Consider the following 22,280-nt stretch of genomic DNA (forward strand, 5'->3'; position numbering starts at 1 on the left):
TAATTAGTTTAATCAAATAAATAAATAAAAATTAAAAACAATTAAAAAGGTAAAGTCACATAAAAGCAAGTCTGTAAAAGTGAGTCTTAAAGAGAGATTTAAGGGGCGCTGGTGGCCTAGCGTTCTAATGCCCCAAGTATAGAGGCTACAGTCCTCGTCACAGAGGTCACAAGATCGACTCCCGGTTGGTCTACCATTCACTGCATGTCTTCCCCCACTCTCTACTCCCCTACTCCTGTCTCTCTTCAGCTGTCCTGTCTAATAAAGGCGGGGGGGGGAAAAAAGAAGTGATTTAAAGATGTCACTGACTCTGTGAGCCTTAACTCCTCAGGGAGGTCGTTCCAAAGTTGAGGGGTCCTCGTGGAGAAAGCAAGGTCCCCCTTCAATTTGAGCCTTGACTTTGGAACATCATGTGCTCCACCTGAGGATCTAAGGCTGTTAGATGGCTCTTCGGTGTCAGCAAGACCCAGGCGAGCTTTAAATGTGGTCAGTGGTCAGAATAACCTCCTGATGGTCCACACAAAGTGAAAGTTCCTCACAGGAGCTTTAAACTCAGAGGTTTATAATTCAGCACTCATGTTTAAGATTCAGATGAAATGCAAAGGTGTGATAGTTTCTCCAAAGATGATAATAGAGGTCGTTTCTTCACATCCTTGATGTCCAGGACCCTTTATTTTTATAAAACCAAAGAATGACGCTCTAAGTTTTAATAGAACAGACTCCCTCTGCACATCATCTCCAAATGCTGAAGCAACATTTGCGTCACAAACATGAGGATCAACTCCCTCTTCATGAGTCCACAAACACAGCGTTCATCATCCTGTGTGTTTGTGTGAAGCTCTCAGTGTTCGCAGTTCTTCTTCCAGGTATGTTGGAGCAATATTGCGTAGGCAGCGATCAGGGAGGAGCGGTCAGGCTGGAGGGCAGGATGATTATTCACTCCAAGCCCCTGCAGCGTGGCCTTCACAGCGTATGAGACATGCCAGCCCAGTATAATGGCCTTATTAGGATAATGGTTGGTAGTTACAGGCTTCGTCTTCCTCCAGGTAATTCGATCTATCTGCACGCTGAATACAATTCAATACCTGCAAGTGTTTTTTTGTCAGCGAGGTGCTTTAGTGTAGACACAGGAGCCGATACAGGAGCTATTTCTGTTTGTTTACACCGTGTGGAGTCGCTCAGAAAATGCTCAGCTATTACTGCAAATCATCTTTTCTCCTGCTCACTGTTTTCCATTGAAATATGTATATTTTGGCTGTTCTTTTCTGACGTGATGGATTGTGTAAGCTATTTGATGGGTTCTGTGGTTTGGCAGGCTCGCTGACTGAAGCCAGCCAAATCCATCGGTCACTCCGGGTCTCCCAGACTCTTTTAGAAGCAGCGGCGTGCTGCTGTTGGCGTCGCTGCTGCGGGGACCTTTTTGGCTCCCACGGCAGAGTCCAGCAAGGAGCAATTTGATCCATCATCCTGCACAATCATGTGTGCTCCAAGACAAGGGCTCATTGTGATGTGTGGTGTGTGATTTAGCGGTTTGAAGGCGAATGTTGAAAGTACTCAGAATAGTTCACTCAAAGTTTTCTTTGCAGATTGAATTGAACTTTTTGTTCTCTGTTATGATGCAGAAACAGTCAGAGGAGGAAATGCACAAACACTGTGTCCACTTTAAGGAAACAAACAAGAGCAAACTGATTTATAGTGTTGAGTTTTTGTCATTCAGTGTTATTTCTGGAAGCTGATTACACTCTTTCTTTGTTAAATACACAATATTTAAGTGTTTTGTGTCACAAAATGTTCATAAACAATCATTTTTTTCATAACTTACAATTTTTTTTCTGTTAAATACACAATATTTAAGTGTTTTATGTCACAAAATGTTCATAAACACTCATTTTTCTCACAACTTACACTCTTTTTTCTGTTAAATACACAATATTTAACTGTTTTATGTCACAAAATGTTCATAAACAATCATTTTCCTTGTAACTTACTCTCTTTTTCTGTTAAATACACAATATTGAAGGTTTTTATGTCACAAAATGTTCATAAACAATCATTTTCCTTGTAACTTATGCTCTTTTTCTGTTAAATACACAATATTTAAGTGTTTTATGTCACAAAATGTTCATAAACAATCATTTTCCTTGTAACTTACACTCTTTTTCTGTTAAATACACAATATTTAAGTGTTTTATGTCACAAAATGTTCATAAACAATCATTTTCCTTGTAACTTACACTCTTTTTCTGTTAAATACACAATATTTAAGTGTTTTATGTCACAAAATGTTCATAAACAATCATTTTCCTTGTAACTTACACTCTTTTTCTGTTAAATACACAATATTTAAGTGTTTTTGGTCACAAAATGTTCATAAACAATCATTTTCCTTGTAACTTACACCCTTTTTCTGTTAAATACACAATATTTAAGTGTTTTGTGTCACAAAATATTCATAAACAATCATTTTTCTTGTAACTTATGCTCTTTTTCTGTTAAACACACACTATTTAAGTGTTTTATGTCACAAAATGTTCATAAACAATCATTTTTCTCATAACTTACAATTTTTTTTCTGTTAAATACACAATATTTAAGTGTTTTATGTCACAAAATGTTCACAAACAATCATTTTCCTTGTAACTTATATTCTTTTTCTGTTAAATACACAATATTTTAGTGTTTTATGTCACAAAATGTTCATAAACAATCATTTTCCTTGTAACTTACACTCTTTTTCTGTTAAATACACAATATTTAAGTGTTTTATGTCACAAAATGTTCATAAACAATCATTTTCCTTGTAACTTACACTCTTTTTCTGTTAAATACACAATATTTAAGTGTTTTATGTCACAAAATGTTCATAAACAATCATTTTCCTTGTAACGAATGCTCTTTTTCTGTTAAATACACAATATTTAAGTATTTTATGTCACAAAATGTTCATAAACAGTCATTTTTCTCATAACTTACATGTTCATATTGTAGAAATATCCACTCTGCTCCCCTCATCTTGCATGCAGTTCTCGCTTTTGGTCCACAAAGGAGAATTTAATGTTATTCAGAGATCAGTAAATAAGAAAAACTTACTTTATATAACACCTTTCAGAGGGCTTTATATTAAAACAGTGCAAATTTTAAACACAGAGACCAAAAAAAGATAGAAAGATAAGATAAGATGATAGTTTATTGATCCCTGGGGGGAAATTTGGTGGTTGCAGGAATACAGATATAGCAGCAAGAGTAGTACAAGAATAATGGAGCACAAATAGAGAAAACAATGTAATAAAGTAAAAATAAAAATAAGAATAAAAATGTAAATCCCACCACTGCAATCATATGTTACAAAAAAGGTCCCTAGACAAATAACAACATGATGGCTTGAGTCTCACAGTTGACTATTGTGCCTTTTATTTGCAAAAACTAGTGAAAAACAAAATCTCTAGAACAAAAGGAGAAGAAAAACTAAAAACTAAATGTACACAAACCTCTCATTAAGAGCTACCCTCAGACTCCCTCAAACAACATAGTGGTCAGAGGCTTTTAAGTGCTCAGCCCCTCCCTCTGGACCAACCAACTGTTAGGATCAATTAACTTTCCTCTACCCCAATAAGTCCAACCATCAGTTCATCTTACCTTAAACAATTATACCACATTGCATCACTGACCAATTCACCTGAGCGTATTCTCCCCTCCCCCTAAATAAGGAGGCTGTACCCTCAGGTCTTGTTCAAACACTGTGTGTGTGTGTGTGTGTGTGTGTGCGCGCCCTTATCAGAAAGAAGATTTCAACTTTAACCGGCTATTCTGAGAAGTAAAAAGACAACAGAATATTGTGTCTGCAATGACTTATAGATAAAGGTCTAAATTGTAAATGTCTTTGTGTTTCCCACAGGAAGGAGCCGTGGTCGCCCTGTTTAAGATCTGCAGGCAGGACCGCTTCAGAGAGCTGTACGCTCACGCTCTGAGGACTGTGGCCTCCATCTGCTGCGTGGAGGAGGGCATCAACCAGCTGGACAAGGTAGACTATCTCCTTTCATTTGGTAGAAATTAAAGAGACAGATTTTATTGATACTGGGGAGTCAAGGTTTGTTTTATGCATTTTATTAAACTAAAAAATGACGATAATTCTAATTTTAGAGACTGATTGTACAAGAAAACACCACAACCCTTCTCTTCCTCCTTGTTTGACTTTTGACATACAACTGAACAGATCAATAATGTGAGACTACATCCAGTTGCGAATTACCAGAGGCAACAGTAAAACTTTAAAAGGAGTGAATCCAAAACAAACTGAGACATGATGCACATTTTCAAACCCTGAGGTCCTCATGATTAAAGCTGAACTTCAGACACAGTTAGCTGATGAGTTGCACTTTTTTGGGATCCAAGTGATGAAGAAACAACCAGACATAAACAACACATCAACAGTTCTCCAGATAGGAAACCTGAGACTGAGGTTGTGTTTAAGATCCAAACAGAGACAGAAGATGAGATGACATTAGTCTGTAGTGTACATTCCTTCCAGTCAGACGCAGTGTTTAGTTGCAGCTCAGACAGCAGCGCTGAGTGTTGCTGGACACATCCAGTCGGGCTCTCTCACTCCCTGTGTTATGACTGGGAGTGGAGTTTATTTTCACAGGTGATGTGTGCCAACAATGGCAGCAGGAGGAGACTGAGCTGCACAGAAACATAGTGTGTGATCATGAAACTGAAGGATCAACAGGAAAAATAAACGTTTGGAGGGAGAAGAAGAAGAAAGGTGGTTTGTTTCTTTTCTGGGAAACAAAATCTTTTAAAACATGTCGTGATCTCGGGCCAGTGTGAAGTTACAAGACTTAAGACCCAGTAGCTTGCAAGGTTGATTATTGTTCATAGACTGTATGAATAATGGACGTAGTATCCGTGATGTCACTCATCTGTTTCTGAACGCTGTTTTGAGGCCAGTCGGCGGCGGGAGCCATATTGCTGCTGTCGAGCGATTGTGACGTGAAGAGGCGGGCTTTGAGCCTCCTAGCCAACAGCTGCAGTGTTCCAGCCTGTCAATCAAGTCAGCTGTGCCTCTCATTGGAAGACTCGTAATCTTAATATCTTGTGTGCCAATCCAGAAATGAGCTATCCAGACTACACTCGTCTTTTGTACCAGGATGTAAACATGTTTATTTCTGCTGTAAAGATCGTCTTTTTTGAATGGGTGTGTATGTGGATTCTGGTACTTTTGGAGCCAGCCTCAAGTGGATCCTTGATGAACTGCAGTTTTTAGCACTTCTGCATTGGACTCATATTTTTAGACCGGAAGTTGCTGCTTGTTATTGTTAGAATCTATTTATTATAAGAAACCTCTGGTTGGTGTTGATTTTGGCGCCCCCCCTGTAGACAAAGTAGTACCTCCTTCTTCTTTGCTATCCTTGTAAGTCCTGAAAATCAGGGGTTCCCAAACTTTTCAGCCCGCGACCCCCACTGTCCCTCAAAGTGGTTTAACGTGGCTTCATTTAGCTGGTCTGCAGACAATCCGCCTACCTATATGAGCATGTGTCTGTGTTTCCTGTGCTGTTATGAATGAACCTGCTGCTACTGATGCTTTTGATAATTAACTGTTCACTAACCCTAAACTTAGGAGTCATCTGGCAACAAAGAAAGGCAGAAAACTCATTACATTTTCTATTTCAAGGTTTTATTTCAAGTTTAGCTACTATTTATGTCGATATATTTTTTACTATAATCTGTAAAATGTACTATTTATGGTTAATTTAAAAAAAAAAACATTCTGGAAGACATCTCCTGACCCCCCATTTGTGTCATGCGACCCCCCAGGGGGTCCCAACCCACACTTTGGGAACCCCTGCTGTAAATGGACCGGAGCAGGGAATAAAATAAGCACCTCACCTGTGTGTGTGTGTCAGGTATATGTTTGCTATGATGACAGAGTGAAACATAGAAAGATGAGTCATGCTAACAGATCATTATATAAGACCTCCTAAACAAAGAGCTGACAGGTCAAACATTCAGACCTGGATGCCTCTCCCTGTGTCGTTGAGACAGAGGAAACAGAAACAGGAGGAGAGGAAACTAAAGAAACATCTTCTGTGTTTGTCTTTGTTTTGTTCTCTGTCGAGAATTCCACCAAAATAAACAACAGACACACCTGTGTCAATGGAGCGTTCACAGACAGACAAATATAACCTGAGTGTGGAGCCAATAATGAAGCCACAGCGGTGTCTGTGTTCACGTACGGAGCAGCTGGGACGGCGTGAATCATCCGAGTGTGAAGACTCTTTAACGGGAACCGAAGTCCGCCTTCAGATTAGCACGTCGTCCCGGGGGGGACGCTGTCAGGCTGCGCTCACCGACGCCCGCTCAGGCTTAAGAAACACACCTGTCGCTGATGAGGGGTGATAGAGAGAAGGGGGCCGGTGCGCATCTGTGCTGCTCATTGGTGGATACACTGTATACTTCAAGTTTTATCCCCCTCTGAAACGTTATGTAACCATAACATGATGAACGGGAGTGTATTGATTTTGAGCACAGCTGCTTAAAAAGTTAAAAGGGAAGTCCTCAAAGTTCAAACTCTGCAGCATGTACATGTTTAATGAATAACATCAGGCTACACTAGACAAATCCAAGAGGGGTATTTAGGTGTTGAGAAGGTTGTCTTATTATAAAATGGACTTTCAGTGCAGGAAGTGTAGAAATATTGTCTCTACATGACGAGAAAGACAGAAAGCTAAAAAACACTGTCGTTATGCAGACGATGCCGTCATTTCCACCAGATGTCACAGCAGCCTCAGCTCAGATCTCATCATGCTTTTCTGATACCTCTATATGATGAAGGAACTCCACCTTTAGCTCAGCTGGTCTAACGGCCAAATTCCACCAGATCCGTGTCTGGACAGGATCTGATAGATAGCTATTCTAGTAAATGTGTTAACTTCCGCTGGATCCACTCCGTTGCGTTCTCAGACCCGGCAGGTCGGAGTCCTCCGGATCAGATACACAAGACTTCTATATCTGCCGAATGCCGGATCACGACGCATCAATCTCAACAGAGCAGATGGAGCGGGACAGGAAGTCAGGTTTCACCAAAACAAAATGAAAACATCCGGTGAATTTTCAGAATAAAACACTCTGTGTTATCACCAGATCGTATTTCACTTAACTACAACAACAAACCAAAGTCATGATGAGCGGAGCCAGGCCTGGAGTCAACAGGTCAGAGGTTTTCAGAGGACCAGAAAGACAACATGGATGAGGAGAGGAGGAGGAGGAGAATCCTTGATTCAGTGATTACTGTGGGGAAACCTCAGTCACATGACTCCAGCTGTCCGGCCGTCAAGCTCTGTGCTGCGTTCCAAAAACACATCTGGGTGTTGACGGATGAGAGATCACATAGCGGATCGGAGACAGACCAGACACGGATCTGGTGGGCGTCCCATGTTAGACTAACTGACTCCCTCCATATAACACCAATCATTATCCAGCTTGGTCAAATTGAACTTCTGCCCACTACGTCTGCAGGAACGTGGGTGTCACGATTGATGAACAACTAACCTTTAAGGTTCAAGTGGCCTCCACTGCTCAGTCGTGCGGATCTGTCCTGTGTAACATCAGGAGGATCAGACCTTACCTGACGGAGCATGCAACACAGAATCTGGTGCAGGGTCCCGTACTGTCACGCATTGACTGCTGCAACTCCTTCGTGGCGGGCCTCCCTGCATGCACAGTCAAACTTCTGCAGATGATCCAGAATGCAGCAGCTTTACTGGACTTCAACAAACCCAATGGCACACGTTACTCCTCACGCTCATTACCCTCCAGTTGCCGCTTGCATCAAATTCAAAACAAGGGGCGGCAGGATGGAGTCAAACACGCTTTGAGTGATATTTCATTGCAGATGGATTCACTGAGGAGATAAGCACGAGTAGTAAAGACGTTTCAACACGGCTTTAAAATCCTTTTTAACTCAAAAAGCCGTGGCTGAATCGGCCGGTGTTCTGGTTAAAACTGCGACCCTGATAACTGGAGACTCTCAGCCGGATGCATCCCTCATAAACGTAGTTTGCATTCCCAGGAACTCCCTCTGTGTTTCAACAGCTGTGTAAACTCCACAAACACTGACACGTTCAGCTGAAGGTCTCCAGTTTACAGGGTCACTTTTAAAACCGGAACACCGGGAGAGACGCATTCACGTGGGGCTGAGAGAAGACTACGGTTACAAGCTCAGCATTCAGGCCCTGCCCCCAGAAAGTTCCAGGACCTTTGAAAAGTACTACCCTGCTAGCAGGGGCTTTTTAGGGGGGAGATTATCTACCCCTGAACTAAATTTAGACCCTGGGTCCACCGGTCAAAACGCACCTACTTCTGGGGTAAAGTTCCTCCGGTTGAAAAAACGCTTTAAAAGTGTTAAGCTATGGGTGCTGGCAAAATGAAAGCAAGTTGAACATTTTAATTTGCATTGACAACCCACACTGTTATGTACTGTAGCATCAGGGCATGACCTCTTTGGACCCTGTGCAAAGGAGGAAGAGATTGCAGGGCAGGGGTGCAGAAGAGATGTTTGATGAGTATTTTTATAAATGTCTGTAAGAAGCAGAGATCAAATGTGGACCTTCTCATGAAACTCAACTTGCAGGAGACGTTAAACACAGCCCGGCTACGCTGTTTTGGGTCTGATCGACAGAAGAGTAATCCAGATAAGGCAGCCTCAAGATGTTTACGTAGGAAGAATCAGCTGCTCTCCTGGATGCTTCTCCCTGAGTGGATGAAACCTTCATTTCTCCTGAAACAAAGATGTGAATGTGTTTTGTCACCGGCTGAGATGCTAACAAGGAGGTAACAAGCAAAAACTTTGTGTGAGACGACATCGTGAAGTTTCTGCTCTTAAAAAATGCAGAAAAGTTATTTGGCATTGTTCCTGACGGAGAAACATCCGGTGTTTGGTAAATGAGGGGTTGGGGAATATCTTATTTTAGGGAGGAGGAGGTGGAGGAGGAGGAGGAAGTGCAGGTAGGGACAGGAGGAGGACAAGAAGGAGGAGGAGGAGGGGTGGGGTGTGTGGAGAGTGGATTGTTCCACGTCAGTGGGTCGCGCTGCCACACTGCTGCTGACGTCCACGGAGACAAAAATAGGGAATCGCCCTGCGAAGCTGAGCGCTGATGCTCGTCAGCGGAGGAGAGTGACAGGTGTGTGTCTGCCTGAGAGCTGACGGCTCGCCTCACTCTGCCTGAGAGCACAGAGAACGTACAGGAGTGATGAAGGCTGAGATGAAAGAGAATCATGTGTTGTCTTTAGAAATGAGAGCAATGATAAATGTGGAGAAGTTGAAACATGTCTGCAGTAACAGGTGAGGTCTTTACAACAAACCACTACACAGGGACACAGTTCAGACGTCCATTAAAGACCTTCATCCTTCACATTGAACCCTTACTGATGATATGCATGATTTCCAGAGTGTGTGCACATTCTCAACACATCTGCAAACTTCTGCAGACACATGCAGAGTCACAACCAGCAGCTGAACTATTCAACATTGCCCCCAAGTGGACAGATATCTCTTCTACACCTCCATCCCTCAGAGGAGCTTCTTTGATCCCCACACACATGAAAACACTGACTCCAATATGAGACACTTTTAACCTCTCGCTCCTAAATATAATCTCCTGCAGATATAAAAACTTTCTTCTCTTTTAAAAGTCCAGCGTCTCTCTGAACCCGATGATGCTCTCGCTCTGGGTCCCTGCCAGCCGTGGCAGATTCACCCCAGAGCCGGCCATTAAATCTGAGTGCTGTGTTTTAATTGTGATGGCTTTACGGGCAGAGCTGTGAGCTCCAGCCAAGCTGACACCTCGGACACTTTGCTGTCTGTCCAGTCAGAGATTCTGCGGTTGTCTTGTCAGGCCTGCGGTGTTCAGATGAAGAGAGAGGGTTTATTCAGCAGACAGAGATGTATAGCTCCACAATCAGGTTATTGAACTAACATCAAACCTGCTTAAAATGTGATTCAGGATGTTTCAGGATCAGATTTAAAGCTGCTAGGAACCCCAGTTCTCAAAAGCCGTCCACGTCTGCTATCTAGGATTTAGGTGCACAAAAGGAAGCTTCTAAAATGTATTAGAAGTCACTTTTAATTCTAACATCTTCAATCACCTGCAAGCTTTTTAACTTTTGAATTGGAATTCAATGATTTTTGCTCTTCAGCAAATATACGAAGGACTACAAACCCTGACTATTAGTCTGTTGATGTCACAAAAAGCAGAAGGTTAGAAAACTTTGACGCCACTTTTTCACTAAATGTTAAACACAGTCCGTGTTTCAGTCATGAAGGTTATAGAAGTTATTTAATTTTAATAACTTTGTATAAAAGTGAAAGGATTATGGGGAAAAAGACGTTCATTAAAGAACCTCTGTGACATGAGGACCACTTAACATGCTGTCAATGTGATCTGTGTTGTCCGCTGTGCAGGTGGATGGGATCCTGTGCCTGGCAGAGATCCTGACGGATGAGAGCAGCGTGGAAGCAGCGAGGGCCGAGGCAGCGGCGGTCGTGGCTCAGATCACCTCTCCTCACCACACGTCCACGCAGCACCTCGCCAGCTTCCTGGAGAGCATGCACGACATCGTCACCGCGCTCATCAGTGAGTGGGACGAGTGAAACCCTGACCTTTGACTTATAGTAGACCAAGGATTCAATCTTCACCTTTATTTATAAAGCGCCAAATCCTAACAAGTGTTATCCAAAACTCTTGAGAACTAGAGCAGGTCTAGACCGTACTCCATGTTCTATTATTAACACAGACCCAACATCAAGACAGGATCAGATCCAGTCCCATCTTACAGACAGGACTCAGTCTGATCTCATCTTAATCCACCATGAGCAGAGCACTTTGCAGCTTTTAGCAAGTTACAGTGGCAAGGACAAACTTCCTTTAACAGGCAGAAACCTCCAGCAGGACCAGACTCATGTTAGACACACATCTGCTGAGACTGTGTTGGAGAGAGGGATAGAGGGAGGTGAAGAGAGAGAGAGATGATAGTGGTGAGACGGATAGTAGTAGTTGTAGCTGCTGGAGTCTGGCACGTTCACAGCAGCAGGCCAGAGCAAACCTACGGGACAAGGGAGCTCAGGGACTCCAGAAAGGTCTATGGTTAGTAACTTTAATGGGACAGGAAGAGTTAAATTGATAGACAGACAGACAGACAAGAGAGAGAAGGAAAGACAGGATCCCAGTGTGTAAATTCACCTGGCAAGGACAAACTTCCTTTAACAGGCAGAAACCTCCAGCAGGACCAGACTCATGTTAGACACACATCTACTGAGACCGTGTTGGAGAGAGGGATAGAGGGAGATGAAGAGAGAGAGATGATAGTGGTGGAAAGTAGTAGTAGTAGTAGCTGCTGCCCCTGGAGTCTACGGCAGTGACTCAGAGGAACCTACGAGACAAGGGAGCTCAGGGACTTCCTTGGTTCTTTCAAAAGTTATCAGAGCTTTTATTGCATTAAGGATTTTTTTGGAGTCAGTTCCTGTTTTAGTGATTTGAAATTTAAAAAAGGGCTTTATGGTTGTACTTTTTAATTCTTTGTCAGTGTGCAGTGATACTATTTGTAGTCTGGCTCTTGAACTCAGTCACCTGAGTCTCCAGATTACAGTTTACACTCCCAAACATCACAGCTGCTTCTTTCTGAATAATATTCTGTTGCATCCTCTTTTAAATTCCTTTAAATCTCTTTCAAACTCAAAACAATGCAAATGAAACATTGATTTTTTTAAAAGAGCAAATGCAAAAATGCAACTTTTACAGAGCTGCTCAAACCAGGTCAAAAACAAACACACCATCACAGTGAGGAAAAATACCAACAGTAGAAATAAACAAGCAAGAAGAGATTATGTGAAAAGACAATATCTATGCAGACTCACTTTCTGTGCTTTATTTGTGTTATCTCATTTAACAACATCTGAAATGACTGAGTGATTCCTCTCTCTCTCTCTCTCTCTCTCTCTCTCTCTCTCTCTCTCTCTCTCTCTCCTCTCTCTCTCTCTCTCCTCTCTCTCTCTCTCTCTCTCTCTCTCTCTCTCTCTCTCTCTCTCTCTCTCTCTCTCTCTCTCTCTCTCTCTCTCTCTCACTCTCTCAGAGTTGTGCGAGAGCGCCTCCTGCGGCGAAGTCTTCCTCCTGGCGTCTGCAGCCTTGGCAAACATCACCTTCTTCGACAGCATGGCCTGTGAGATTCTGCTGCAGCTCAACGCCATCCAGATCCTCCTGCAGGCCTGCAGAGACCGCCAGAGAGTTGACACGCCGTACTCCAAAGACCAGGTACACGGATACGTGCGGCTGGTGTTCATCACAAAGTAGAGAAATAACTCCAGAGTAATAAAGACATGATGGTAACTTAGACATGAATCCTGATCTCAGCTGAGCGCTCTGAGCTGTTCTGTACTTTGATGGCTGGAGGTTGTGATCATGCAGAGACGCTCTTACAGGAGTTGGGAGAGGATGTATATTCAAATGTCTCTAATTCTTCTACATTTCTTATAATTCTCTTCTCTTCTTAATCTCAGGTGGTGACGATCCTGGCGAACCTCTCAGTCTTGGAGCAGTGTGCTGCTGAAGTCCTGCAAGAACAAGGTGAGCTACTCTTCAGCTTCAATTCTTGATGAAATATCACATTTATTCTGAATCAAATCAAACACCTAGGTTTCTTGCTTCATGGCTTGGGTTAAGTCCATGAACACTTAGTGAGGAGGCCAGTTTCTCTCTCTGAGCCTTTGAACCGATGACAACTACGTCTGTTTTGTCCTGGTGAGCTGTAAAAAGTTTTGTGACATCCAGGCTATAATATCTGAAATGCAGTTAAAAAGGTGAGATCAGAGGGCTATTAGATGACACTGGTTTTGATTTTGAACGTGAGGAAGCTTGAACTCTTCATCCGGGTCAGTTTACTGAAGCAGCAGAGAGAAACAAAGGAGAAACATCTGCATCATGTTCTGTTGAATCAGAGCTGATGAATCAGGACAGCCCAGGTCATTCCTTGGTGATGACAGTGACTGAATCTCTACATGACTCTGAGAGCAGCAGCATGTTTGTCAGGGAGTGGATGGAGGAATGGGGCCTGCAGAGTTTAGAGTTCATGATGGAGCAGCAGACGGAGCTGGATGACTTCTGTTTAGCTTCATTCAGTCTCAGACCTGTTTGTACATATTTTGGGCTCCTACAGGTTTTCAAAGCGAGGGGTTTCTAAGTCTCCTTTTGAACACCGACCAAATCACCAGATCAGAACTCTTCCTTCAGTACTGACTTTCTCACAAACACACATACTGTACATCAACGTACAAGACATATCCATGCAATCATTTTTTAATCCACAAGATGGCAGCATCAGATAAAATCTGTGATGAAGCCTGCAAGAGCTTCAACACCAAACAACCACTGAGCACGGATATAAAACACAGTCGTGATGTTCTTTCAAATCATGTTTCTATTCATCAATTTTACCTTTCTTAATAGATTTTGATTGCATGTCTATTATTGATAATATATATATATAGATATATAGATTCACCTTTTATTACATCAGGGTTTGATGCCTCCAGGTCTCTACTCAGTTTGTTGTACGGCATCATATTGTCCAAAAAGAGCCTCTTCTATAATACTGCATGATCCATTTCTCTGCAGTTGTTTTGATAGAGTGAACCTCGGCACCCTTCTGGATCTGAGTAACCGAGTGACTCTGCTGTTTTTCAGAGTTTGAGCCCATTGATTTTTGTCTCCCTGCTCTTTTAGTTCTGATCCCTGTTACTGCTGAAGTTAGTGATGTCTGTCTTCTCTCTGATTCACCTGTGCTCTTTGTTTTGTTGGATCTTCAAAGTCTTGAACTCTTTTGTGGGCTGTGTTTGGTTCCTATATTTACGTCCTTATCATATTCATCACTCGCCTGTTTCTAATCTTCATTGATGCCTTATCTTTGGAAGCTTCAACAGGAAAGTCAGTTCCTTAAATCAGTTAATTCATGTGTTTGAGTTAAGGTTAAAATATGTTCACATTATTTACACAGTGCACTTTTTACACAAATGTTTATAAAAGTTATTAACTGTGTATTTACGATGCTACAATAATTTCTGCAGCATTTGTAGTTGGACTAAAATATGCTGAATGTACTTCTCGGTCATCCTGGCTTCTGATTGGTTGATTCTATGACATGTGATTAAGTGAATGAAGTGTTGATGCTGCAGTAAAGTGCTCTTGAGAAAGTTATCCTGCTGTTTCTTATTAACAGAGACCCAACCACCACCTCTTGAATCCTCATGTTACACTAACATTGATGTGTACCTCATTCTTCATTACTCTGCTGTTCGTCCTCCCCTTCTTTGGTCTCTCACCTGTCATAACTTTTTTAAACTGTTTTTACATCCTTTAGGAATCGAGCGCCTGCTGCTGCTACTGGGAGAGAAACCAACCTCCCCCAGTCCATCGGAGGGCGCCGCCTGCGAGCGGGTCCAGCAGAAAGCTGCTGTCACTCTGGCACGGCTGAGCAGGGACGCTGATGTGGCTCAAACAGCCATCCAGCTGAAAGGTAGAGCAGAATCTGAGTTTATTTTACAGCTATTTATCCTGTTGTTTGGTGCAGAATCAGGATTATAAACTTTATAGTAGAAGAAGAAACTATGATGGTACCCTATGGATTATGAGCCAAAGATTTCAGGCCTTAAGTTTGAATATTTTAGCATTATGTTTTATGAGAGCTGGAGAGGAGTGAGGGTCAAACAACGCTGATTTATCAACTGATGCTTATACAAGCTTTTGTTGCAAGGTGCACATTTAATTAACAGTACATGTTCACAAGTCCAAACACAAGCTTTACTTGTTATGTTCTGTAAAATATCTACCTTTGTTGCAGGTGGACGATTAAATACTTGTGAGATGTTGAAATTTTGGAAGGATATTTTCCTAAAGCTGACCGTCACTAGAAATAAAAAAGTGAGCAATGACTTGTCACTATGCATTGATTTAAAACCCTCTGGGAGCTTTAATATTTAGTATTTAAAGATAATTTCACAGGTCAAAAGTTATCAACAGAAATACTCTTCCCTTAATGTACGAATGTTGATTCCTAGCAGATCGCTTTGCCTCATGGGAAACAGTCATCCATGGATGCTGTATGAAACTCCATAGATCAATCCACTAAGAGGATATGAACATACTTTACACCCAGGAACAGAAGCAAGAAATCCAAGTCAACTTTATCTTTATTATGGAAGCCCTAAAAGGACATGATTTAAAACATTTGATTTTCTCTGTTTTCTGGAGATCTTGACTTAAATGTCTCGTTATCTCAAGAAACAAAGTCTGTTATCTTGAGATAACGAGATGAATAAGTTGGGATCTTGAGAAAACAAGTGAAATTAACTTAATAAAGTGTATTTAATCATGTCCTTTTAAGGCTTCTGTACTTAAGGCTCATTTCACAATAACCAAAGTTGACCAAATTGCTTTAAAACTCAAGACAGGAAATTAAACTCACCAAAATAAGATACATTTCTAAGATTAAAAAACACTGAAATATTAAACCATTAAATTATACAAATTTAATTTTATATTAAACATGCTATACTTGAAATAAGTAAACAAATAAATAAATACATACATAAATAAATAAATAAAATAGAATTAAAAGTGACTAAAATTTGAACTATATAATAAATAAATAAATAAATAAATAAAATAGAATTAAAAGTGACTGCAATTTTAACTATATAATAAATAAATAAATAAATAAATAAAATAGAATTAAAAGTGACTGCAATTTTAACTATATAATAAATAAATAAATAAATAAATAAATAAAATAGAATTAAAAGTGACTGCAATTTTAACTATATAATAAATAAATAAATAAATAAATAAATAAATAAATAAAATAGAATTAAAAGTGACTACAATTTTAACTATATAATAAATAAATAAATAAATAAATAAATAAATAAATAAATAAATAAAATAGAATTAAAAGTGACTGCAATTTAACTATATAATAAATAAATAAATAAATAAATAAATAAATAAATAAATAAATAAATAAATGAATAAATAAATAAAGTAAGATATCTATAAAAGTGTGTCAGCATTTATGATTGGTTCTACTTACAATGCAAAAAAGATGTGTGTTTAAAAGTGAATGACTGAATGTGCATAACTCCTCTGTGACCCTCCTTATAGTTGATCTAAATGTGTTTCTCCTCTTCTTTCTTCAGCTGTTCCTCGTCTTATTGAACTCTGTCGCTCTCCTACCGAGAGGAATAACAGTGACTCAGTGCTGGTCGCCTGCCTGGTAGGTTTAAAGCATAATGTGTGTGTGTGTAACTGTGTGTAACTGTGTGTGTGTGTTAACAAGAGCTCATGTCCTGAATACAAATACTTCATTCAAACATTCAAACTGCCTGTTTCAGTCTTGCCCCTGATATACATTTCCAGCTGCACGTGCCGCACACTGAAGGCACCACGAACCTGCACATGTAACATCTGATGACGGTCCACTCTAATTACATCCACAGGGCAATGTGTGAAATTGAAACATAGCACAAACTCAGTATCTGTACTCCATGTTGAGATAGCTGACCAGTGCAATCATCTCAAACGTCGTGTGTTTAAATATGTACATCTCATGAATAATATCCCTGCTCCTCTCATTCTGATCATAATTATTAAGACCAGATCTTTGAGGGGATTTCAGGCGGTATAATGGTCAGGAGGAGCCTAATTGGGCTGCTTCGCTGCACTGAGGAATGCCCTCTTCTTCACTGTAACCACACTCATCAGTCCGTTCCAATTAATGTGATTCTATTTTATCCTTATTGCCAAGGGTTAAGTCGAGCATTTGTAGTTGTTGAGTTTTCACCTTCAAAGGCTGCTGAGCTTTTCAGATCATTTGTAATCTTAAATGTTAATGTCGGAGGCTCTCCTGGCTGAGGGGTGTTGACATCACAGGTCCAGCATCCAGCATCCATCCCCCCAAACTGAACGGAGAGGATATATACCAGATTTTATATATATATATATATTTTTTTTAAGTTATATTTTTGGTCTTTTTTGCCTTTATTGATAGGACAGCTGAAGAGAGACAGGAAACGTGGGGAGTAGAGAGTGGGGGAAGACATGCAGGAAAAGGTCAACTGGCTGGGAGTCAAACCAGCAACCTCTGAGATGAGGACTATAGCCTGCATACGTGGGGTGCTTAGACCACTAGGCCACCAGCGCTCCTCAGATTTTATAATTATCAGAGGAAACCAGAGTGGTTCTCAAAAGGGACGGTTTACTGTGTTCAATCATATAAAACAGGGGTTCCCAAAGTGTGGGTCGGGACCCTCTGGGGGGTCACGATACACTATTGGGGGGGTCAAGAGATGTCTTCCAGAATTTTGTATATACTTTTGAACTGTCTCAAATGTCATATTTAAACCAGCATTGTAAAAATATAGACAAAAATACTAGTTCAATTTGAAATAAAACTTCAAGATAAAAATGGTTCATTAGGGGCGCTGGTGGCCTAGTGGTCTAAGCGCCCCACATACAGAGGCAACAGTCGGCCGCTGCCATTTCTTGCATGTCTTCCCCTGCTCTCTACTCCCCACATTTCCTGTCTCTCTTCAGGTGTCCTATCCAATAAAGGCAAAAAAGCCCCAAAAAATATAACTTTAAAAAAAAAATGGTTCATTAGTTTTATTTTGTTGCTTGTAGACACAGAATTCCTGAGGTTAGGGATAAGTTCATTCATTTTCTACAGACCAGCTAAATGAAATATGAAGCTTTGAGTGACAGTGGGGGTCGCAAGTCTTTGGCACCTGTATTTCGGGGGTCAAGGCCTGAAAAGTTTGAAAACCCCTGATATAAAACATGGGTAAAGTCTCAGTGACGCCACACAGTTTGCCACAATTGAAATGCTAACTCATCCTAACTTTCCATCGTCATAGCGAGAGACAGGTTATCTTTGTCTAACAGCCACAAAGTGCCCACCTGTTTATAATTAAGTTGAATAATGCCAAATTTGTAGCCTAATATCTCCAAAACAATTCCTAAAACATTCACCCCCTGCTCAGTGTATTTCTGCATTTTAACAAGGATGTTATTAAGGTCTCCTTCACTTTGGAGTAACCCTCTAGTGGACGCTTGAGGAACTGCAGTTTTCAGGACTTACCCATTTGCTTCATTTTTTTTTTTAAGTCATATTTTTGGGGACTTTTGCACCTTTAGTAGAGAGGGGAGAACGAAGGTAGAGGTAGAAACTGGAAACATTTTAGACCACTAGGCCAACGGCGCCCCTATTGAATTTTTCAGATTTTTTATTTTTTAACTTAATTTTTCTATGATTTTTTTTTTTTTAATTTAATATTTCTATGATTTTTTTAAATTGAATTTTTTTATGATTATTATTATGTTTTATTGAATTTTTCTAGGGTGATTATTATTTTTTATTGAATTTTTCTATGATTATTATTACTTTTTTTTTTTTTACATTTTTCCATGATTATTATTATTTTTTTAAATGAAATTTTTCTACGATGATTCTTATTTTTATCTATTTATATATTCACTTGTCTATTTTTAATTTTATTAATTTATTTCTGTCAGATTGGTTTCTTGGTCATTGTTGATTATCCGCTGTGGACAGTGTGTTCTGTCAGTTATTGAGTTATGATGTTTAAAAATATGAAGAATAATCAAACTTTGATCCTAATGTATTTATTTATTTATCAAATGTATTAAACAAAAACAATATTGAGTCTTCCTGAAAATAAATGTATAGATGATGAAATGAATAGTGTATAAATGCACAAATCTACTCAGATTTAAAAGGTTTATTTTCTTAATAATTCTGTTAATGCACAGGTATACTACTCCCATGTATCTAATTAATTGTGTTTGCATGTACAGCAGCACAACATTCAATTCATATGTGATACTGTAAAATGTGTATATTCTCTGGTTTGTGCACATCCATACTGATGTGTGTGTGTGTATTCCTGTGTGTGTGTGTCTCCAGGCTGCCTTGAGGAGGCTGGCAGCGGGGTGCCCAGACAGCATCGAGGCAGCAGACCACCAGCAGCTGATCAAACCGCGGCTAGTCGACTCCTTCCTGCTGTGCTCCAACATGGAGGAGAGCTTTGTATGACGGCCTGAGAGCAGAGGGCTGAACTGGTGGACATGGATGGTGTACATTTTCAGTTTTAATACACAGAGAGGACTCATGAGCAGACTATTGACTTAAAGGAGCGATATTAATCCAAGTTTCCTCACGGCCATGAAGCGTTTGGACGAATTGAAGGGACTGTTGTGGATTTCGGAAGGTCATTGATATGTAAATGTACATAAATATGTCACTAGTGCAAATAAGTGATCCCATAGAAAGCAATGAATGTGTATGGTGTCATCCTATGTAAGTGGGGATTCATATCAGTAATAATATGAGTGATATTTTGTACTATCAGGTGCTCCTTCTCCAAAAATGAAAGTCTAACCTGTTTGGAAAGGAAACACTTTATATGCTTCCACTGTGCAAATATTTCTGTTCTTGTCTGAATATATTGCAACAAAAGCTTTTTTGCCTTTGTGGGAACAGAGAACAGCTCCTTCACACGAGTGGATTACACAACCAAATGTCCCTGACTCCAGTGATCATCTGAAGCATTTAGCTCTGAAACACCTAAAGATGTTTGTCTGGTTAAACTCTTCACAGCTCTCGTCAAAACAAATCCGTTTTGATGTTTTCAAACTGCAGCTGCTGTAAACCAAATCAAAGTTAGACAGCTTTCGCGAGTATCTCAGCTTCATGAGTAGAGTTTTATCTGAGGCATACAGCATTCATACAGGTGTAGTAGAATATATTGCTTCATGTGCAGGATGAATTATCCTTTTGAACTTTCTGCCATTAATCTTAAATATCATGTTTGCCACTGGACACATGAATAATGAACTGACTTTGAATATAGAAGTGCTTTTTATTTAAGAGAATTACCATTATTGTATGCCATGCATGGAATAAAGGCAATCTATGTAATGCAGAGTGTGTCGCTAGAGTGAATTCCAGTCGTCGTTGTGTGCTTCTATTATCCAGAAGGTAAAGCAAGTTCAGGAGCAGAGGAAGCCTCTCTACTTGATCCTGTAAATGTCACAATCAGAGCAGTAAATGGACTGTACTTGGTCATCTAACAGTATAGTACAAGCCGCTTTCACTGATTCACACCACATTCATACACTGATAGTAGAGGATGTAATGTAAAGTGCCCATCAGTGTTCACCAATCCCTGTTATAAGCAGCTGACACTCAAGAGCAATGTGGGCTATCCAATGGAGGCATGTCCGACACTGAACAGGGTTTGTACACTGTTTTCATGGTCAAATTCAAGTGCTTTTGAAGGACTTTCAAGGTCAATTTTCAAACTTATCAAGTACTGTAAGCCAGGCATGTCCAAAGTACGGCCCGGGGGCCAATTGCGGCCCAAGGTCCATTTATTTATGGCCCCAAGCTTCCATCTTAAATTGTGTTATTCATAGCAAAGAAATGAATCACCTTCTGAATCATCTGAACATTTGCAGTTTCTTTCAAGCGCACAAACAAAACTAAGTTTTGACAAGTTTTCAAATGAATGTTTTTATCATGATGTGAAAATGTTCTTAATGAACACTAAAGGCTGATTTATACTTCTGCGTCTCCCCTACGCAGCAGGGGCTGACGCGGACATGAGCCCCACATACTTGTGCGTCGGTGTGTCTGTGTCGCGCAGCAATTCTCCGCCGAAACACTAGAGGGCAGTGTGGTCTCTCTGATAGCCGGTCGCCTGCTTCCTGCCCCGCTACGATCTCTGTTTACTTTTCCACAGAGATTCAGAGCGTGTTCTGTTAATCTACAGCTGATACATGTTGCTGTTTATCATACAGACATGATTACATGATTACCGATGTCCGGGATCCCGGAAGTGTTGTAAATGCGGGAGAGACAAAGCCGCCGAGCGGACCAATCACAGGGCTTGAGGTCCGCGTCGGCTCTACGGGGAGTTACATTTTGGAGGAGGTGCACGTCAGCTACGTGCGTAGGCCTCGGCGTAGGTACGGGAGCTACGCGGACCCCCGGCGTAGGGTACGCCGTCGATTCAACGCAGAAGTATAAATCAGCCTTAAAAGTTCAGAAGACACAAGAGAGGACACAAGACAAAGACAAAATTATGAAATTGTACAGAAAAGGCAAAATTTGGTGCATAAAAAATGTTCAGAACTCAGGAAAATAATTATTTTGTTCTTAAAATGTTGTCTGCTGGTCAAAAAAGTCTTAAAAACAACATGAAAAAGAAGTGTGATGAAATCCAGATCGTGATGCTGCCATAGGAAAATAATGATACAATGTTTTTTCTCACATTGCTCGACCCTAAAGAAAAACATTTTCCTCCAGAAGAAGATATTTGCTAATATTTACATGGGTTGTTGAAAACTGAGGACTTCCTAGTTACTGTTTTATTGAGGAAAAAATTAAAATATTTGTTATTAAATTGATATTTCATATGCAACTTTTAGGATTCCTAAGTCTCAGTAGGAGCCACTGGCCCTGAGGTATTCTGACAACATCAAATGTGGCCCTCTTTGAAAAAACTTTGGACAACCCTGCTGTAAGCAGTTGTAAATTGCATAAAATTGCAAAAATTAAAATTGTAAATTGCCGGCTTTTTAGATGAGACTTGTGGTCGACTGACCGCGGTCATGCGATAACCTTCCACCTAGGTTTCTCTCCATTTAATCGATCTGTTTAGATTGCTGTTTATTGTGAAATCTATATGATTACAATTTCAAGCATTTACAAGCACTTAGACCCAAAATTCAAGCATTTTTCAAACCTTGAAAACACAACATTAAAATGCAAGGATTTCAAGCACCCATACAAACCCTGTCTGAACATAGACTGTATAAAAAAATGGATGTAGTATCCGTGATGTCACCCATCTGTTCCTGAAGCGCCGTTTTGAAGCCAATCGTTGTCAGGTGCCATGTTGGAAATGCTGAGCTCAACCTAACTATGTCTGTGCTAGTGTGAGGTAAAGAGGCGGGCCTTTAGCCTTTTTGCTAACAGCTACAGGTTGCCCGCCTGTCAATCAAGTCAGCCATGCCCTTATTTGGGCAAAACTAGTAAGTTTAATATCTTCAAATATAAAGAGTTATAAAAAAATTCAGGCTGTAAACATGTTTACTTCTGCTGTACAGATCGTCTTCTTGAATGGGTGTGTATGTGGTTTTCGGTGTTTCAGCAGC

At 40.4% G+C, this 22,280-nt stretch overlaps 1 protein-coding gene across 1 annotated transcript in view; it reads left to right on the forward strand.

The window, feature by feature from the left end:
• LOC117813710 (protein inscuteable homolog) overlaps window positions 1-20,044 on the forward strand; it is a 104,725-nt gene extending 84,681 nt beyond the window's left edge. Inside the window, exons 9-15 of the mRNA XM_034684707.1 lie at window positions 3,896-4,021; window positions 10,460-10,631; window positions 12,127-12,305; window positions 12,551-12,617; window positions 14,407-14,562; window positions 16,241-16,317; window positions 19,027-20,044. Coding sequence (XP_034540598.1) covers window positions 3,896-4,021; window positions 10,460-10,631; window positions 12,127-12,305; window positions 12,551-12,617; window positions 14,407-14,562; window positions 16,241-16,317; window positions 19,027-19,155 — 906 coding nt within the window. The 3' untranslated portion in view covers window positions 19,156-20,044. The remainder of the gene's footprint in view (window positions 1-3,895; window positions 4,022-10,459; window positions 10,632-12,126; window positions 12,306-12,550; window positions 12,618-14,406; window positions 14,563-16,240; window positions 16,318-19,026) is intronic.
• Window positions 20,045-22,280: the final 2,236 nt, after the last annotated feature.

The sequence above is a fragment of the Notolabrus celidotus genome, chromosome 6 (genome assembly GCF_009762535.1).
Source record: "Notolabrus celidotus isolate fNotCel1 chromosome 6, fNotCel1.pri, whole genome shotgun sequence".
In the NCBI taxonomy this organism is placed as follows: domain Eukaryota; kingdom Metazoa; phylum Chordata; class Actinopteri; order Labriformes; family Labridae; genus Notolabrus; species Notolabrus celidotus.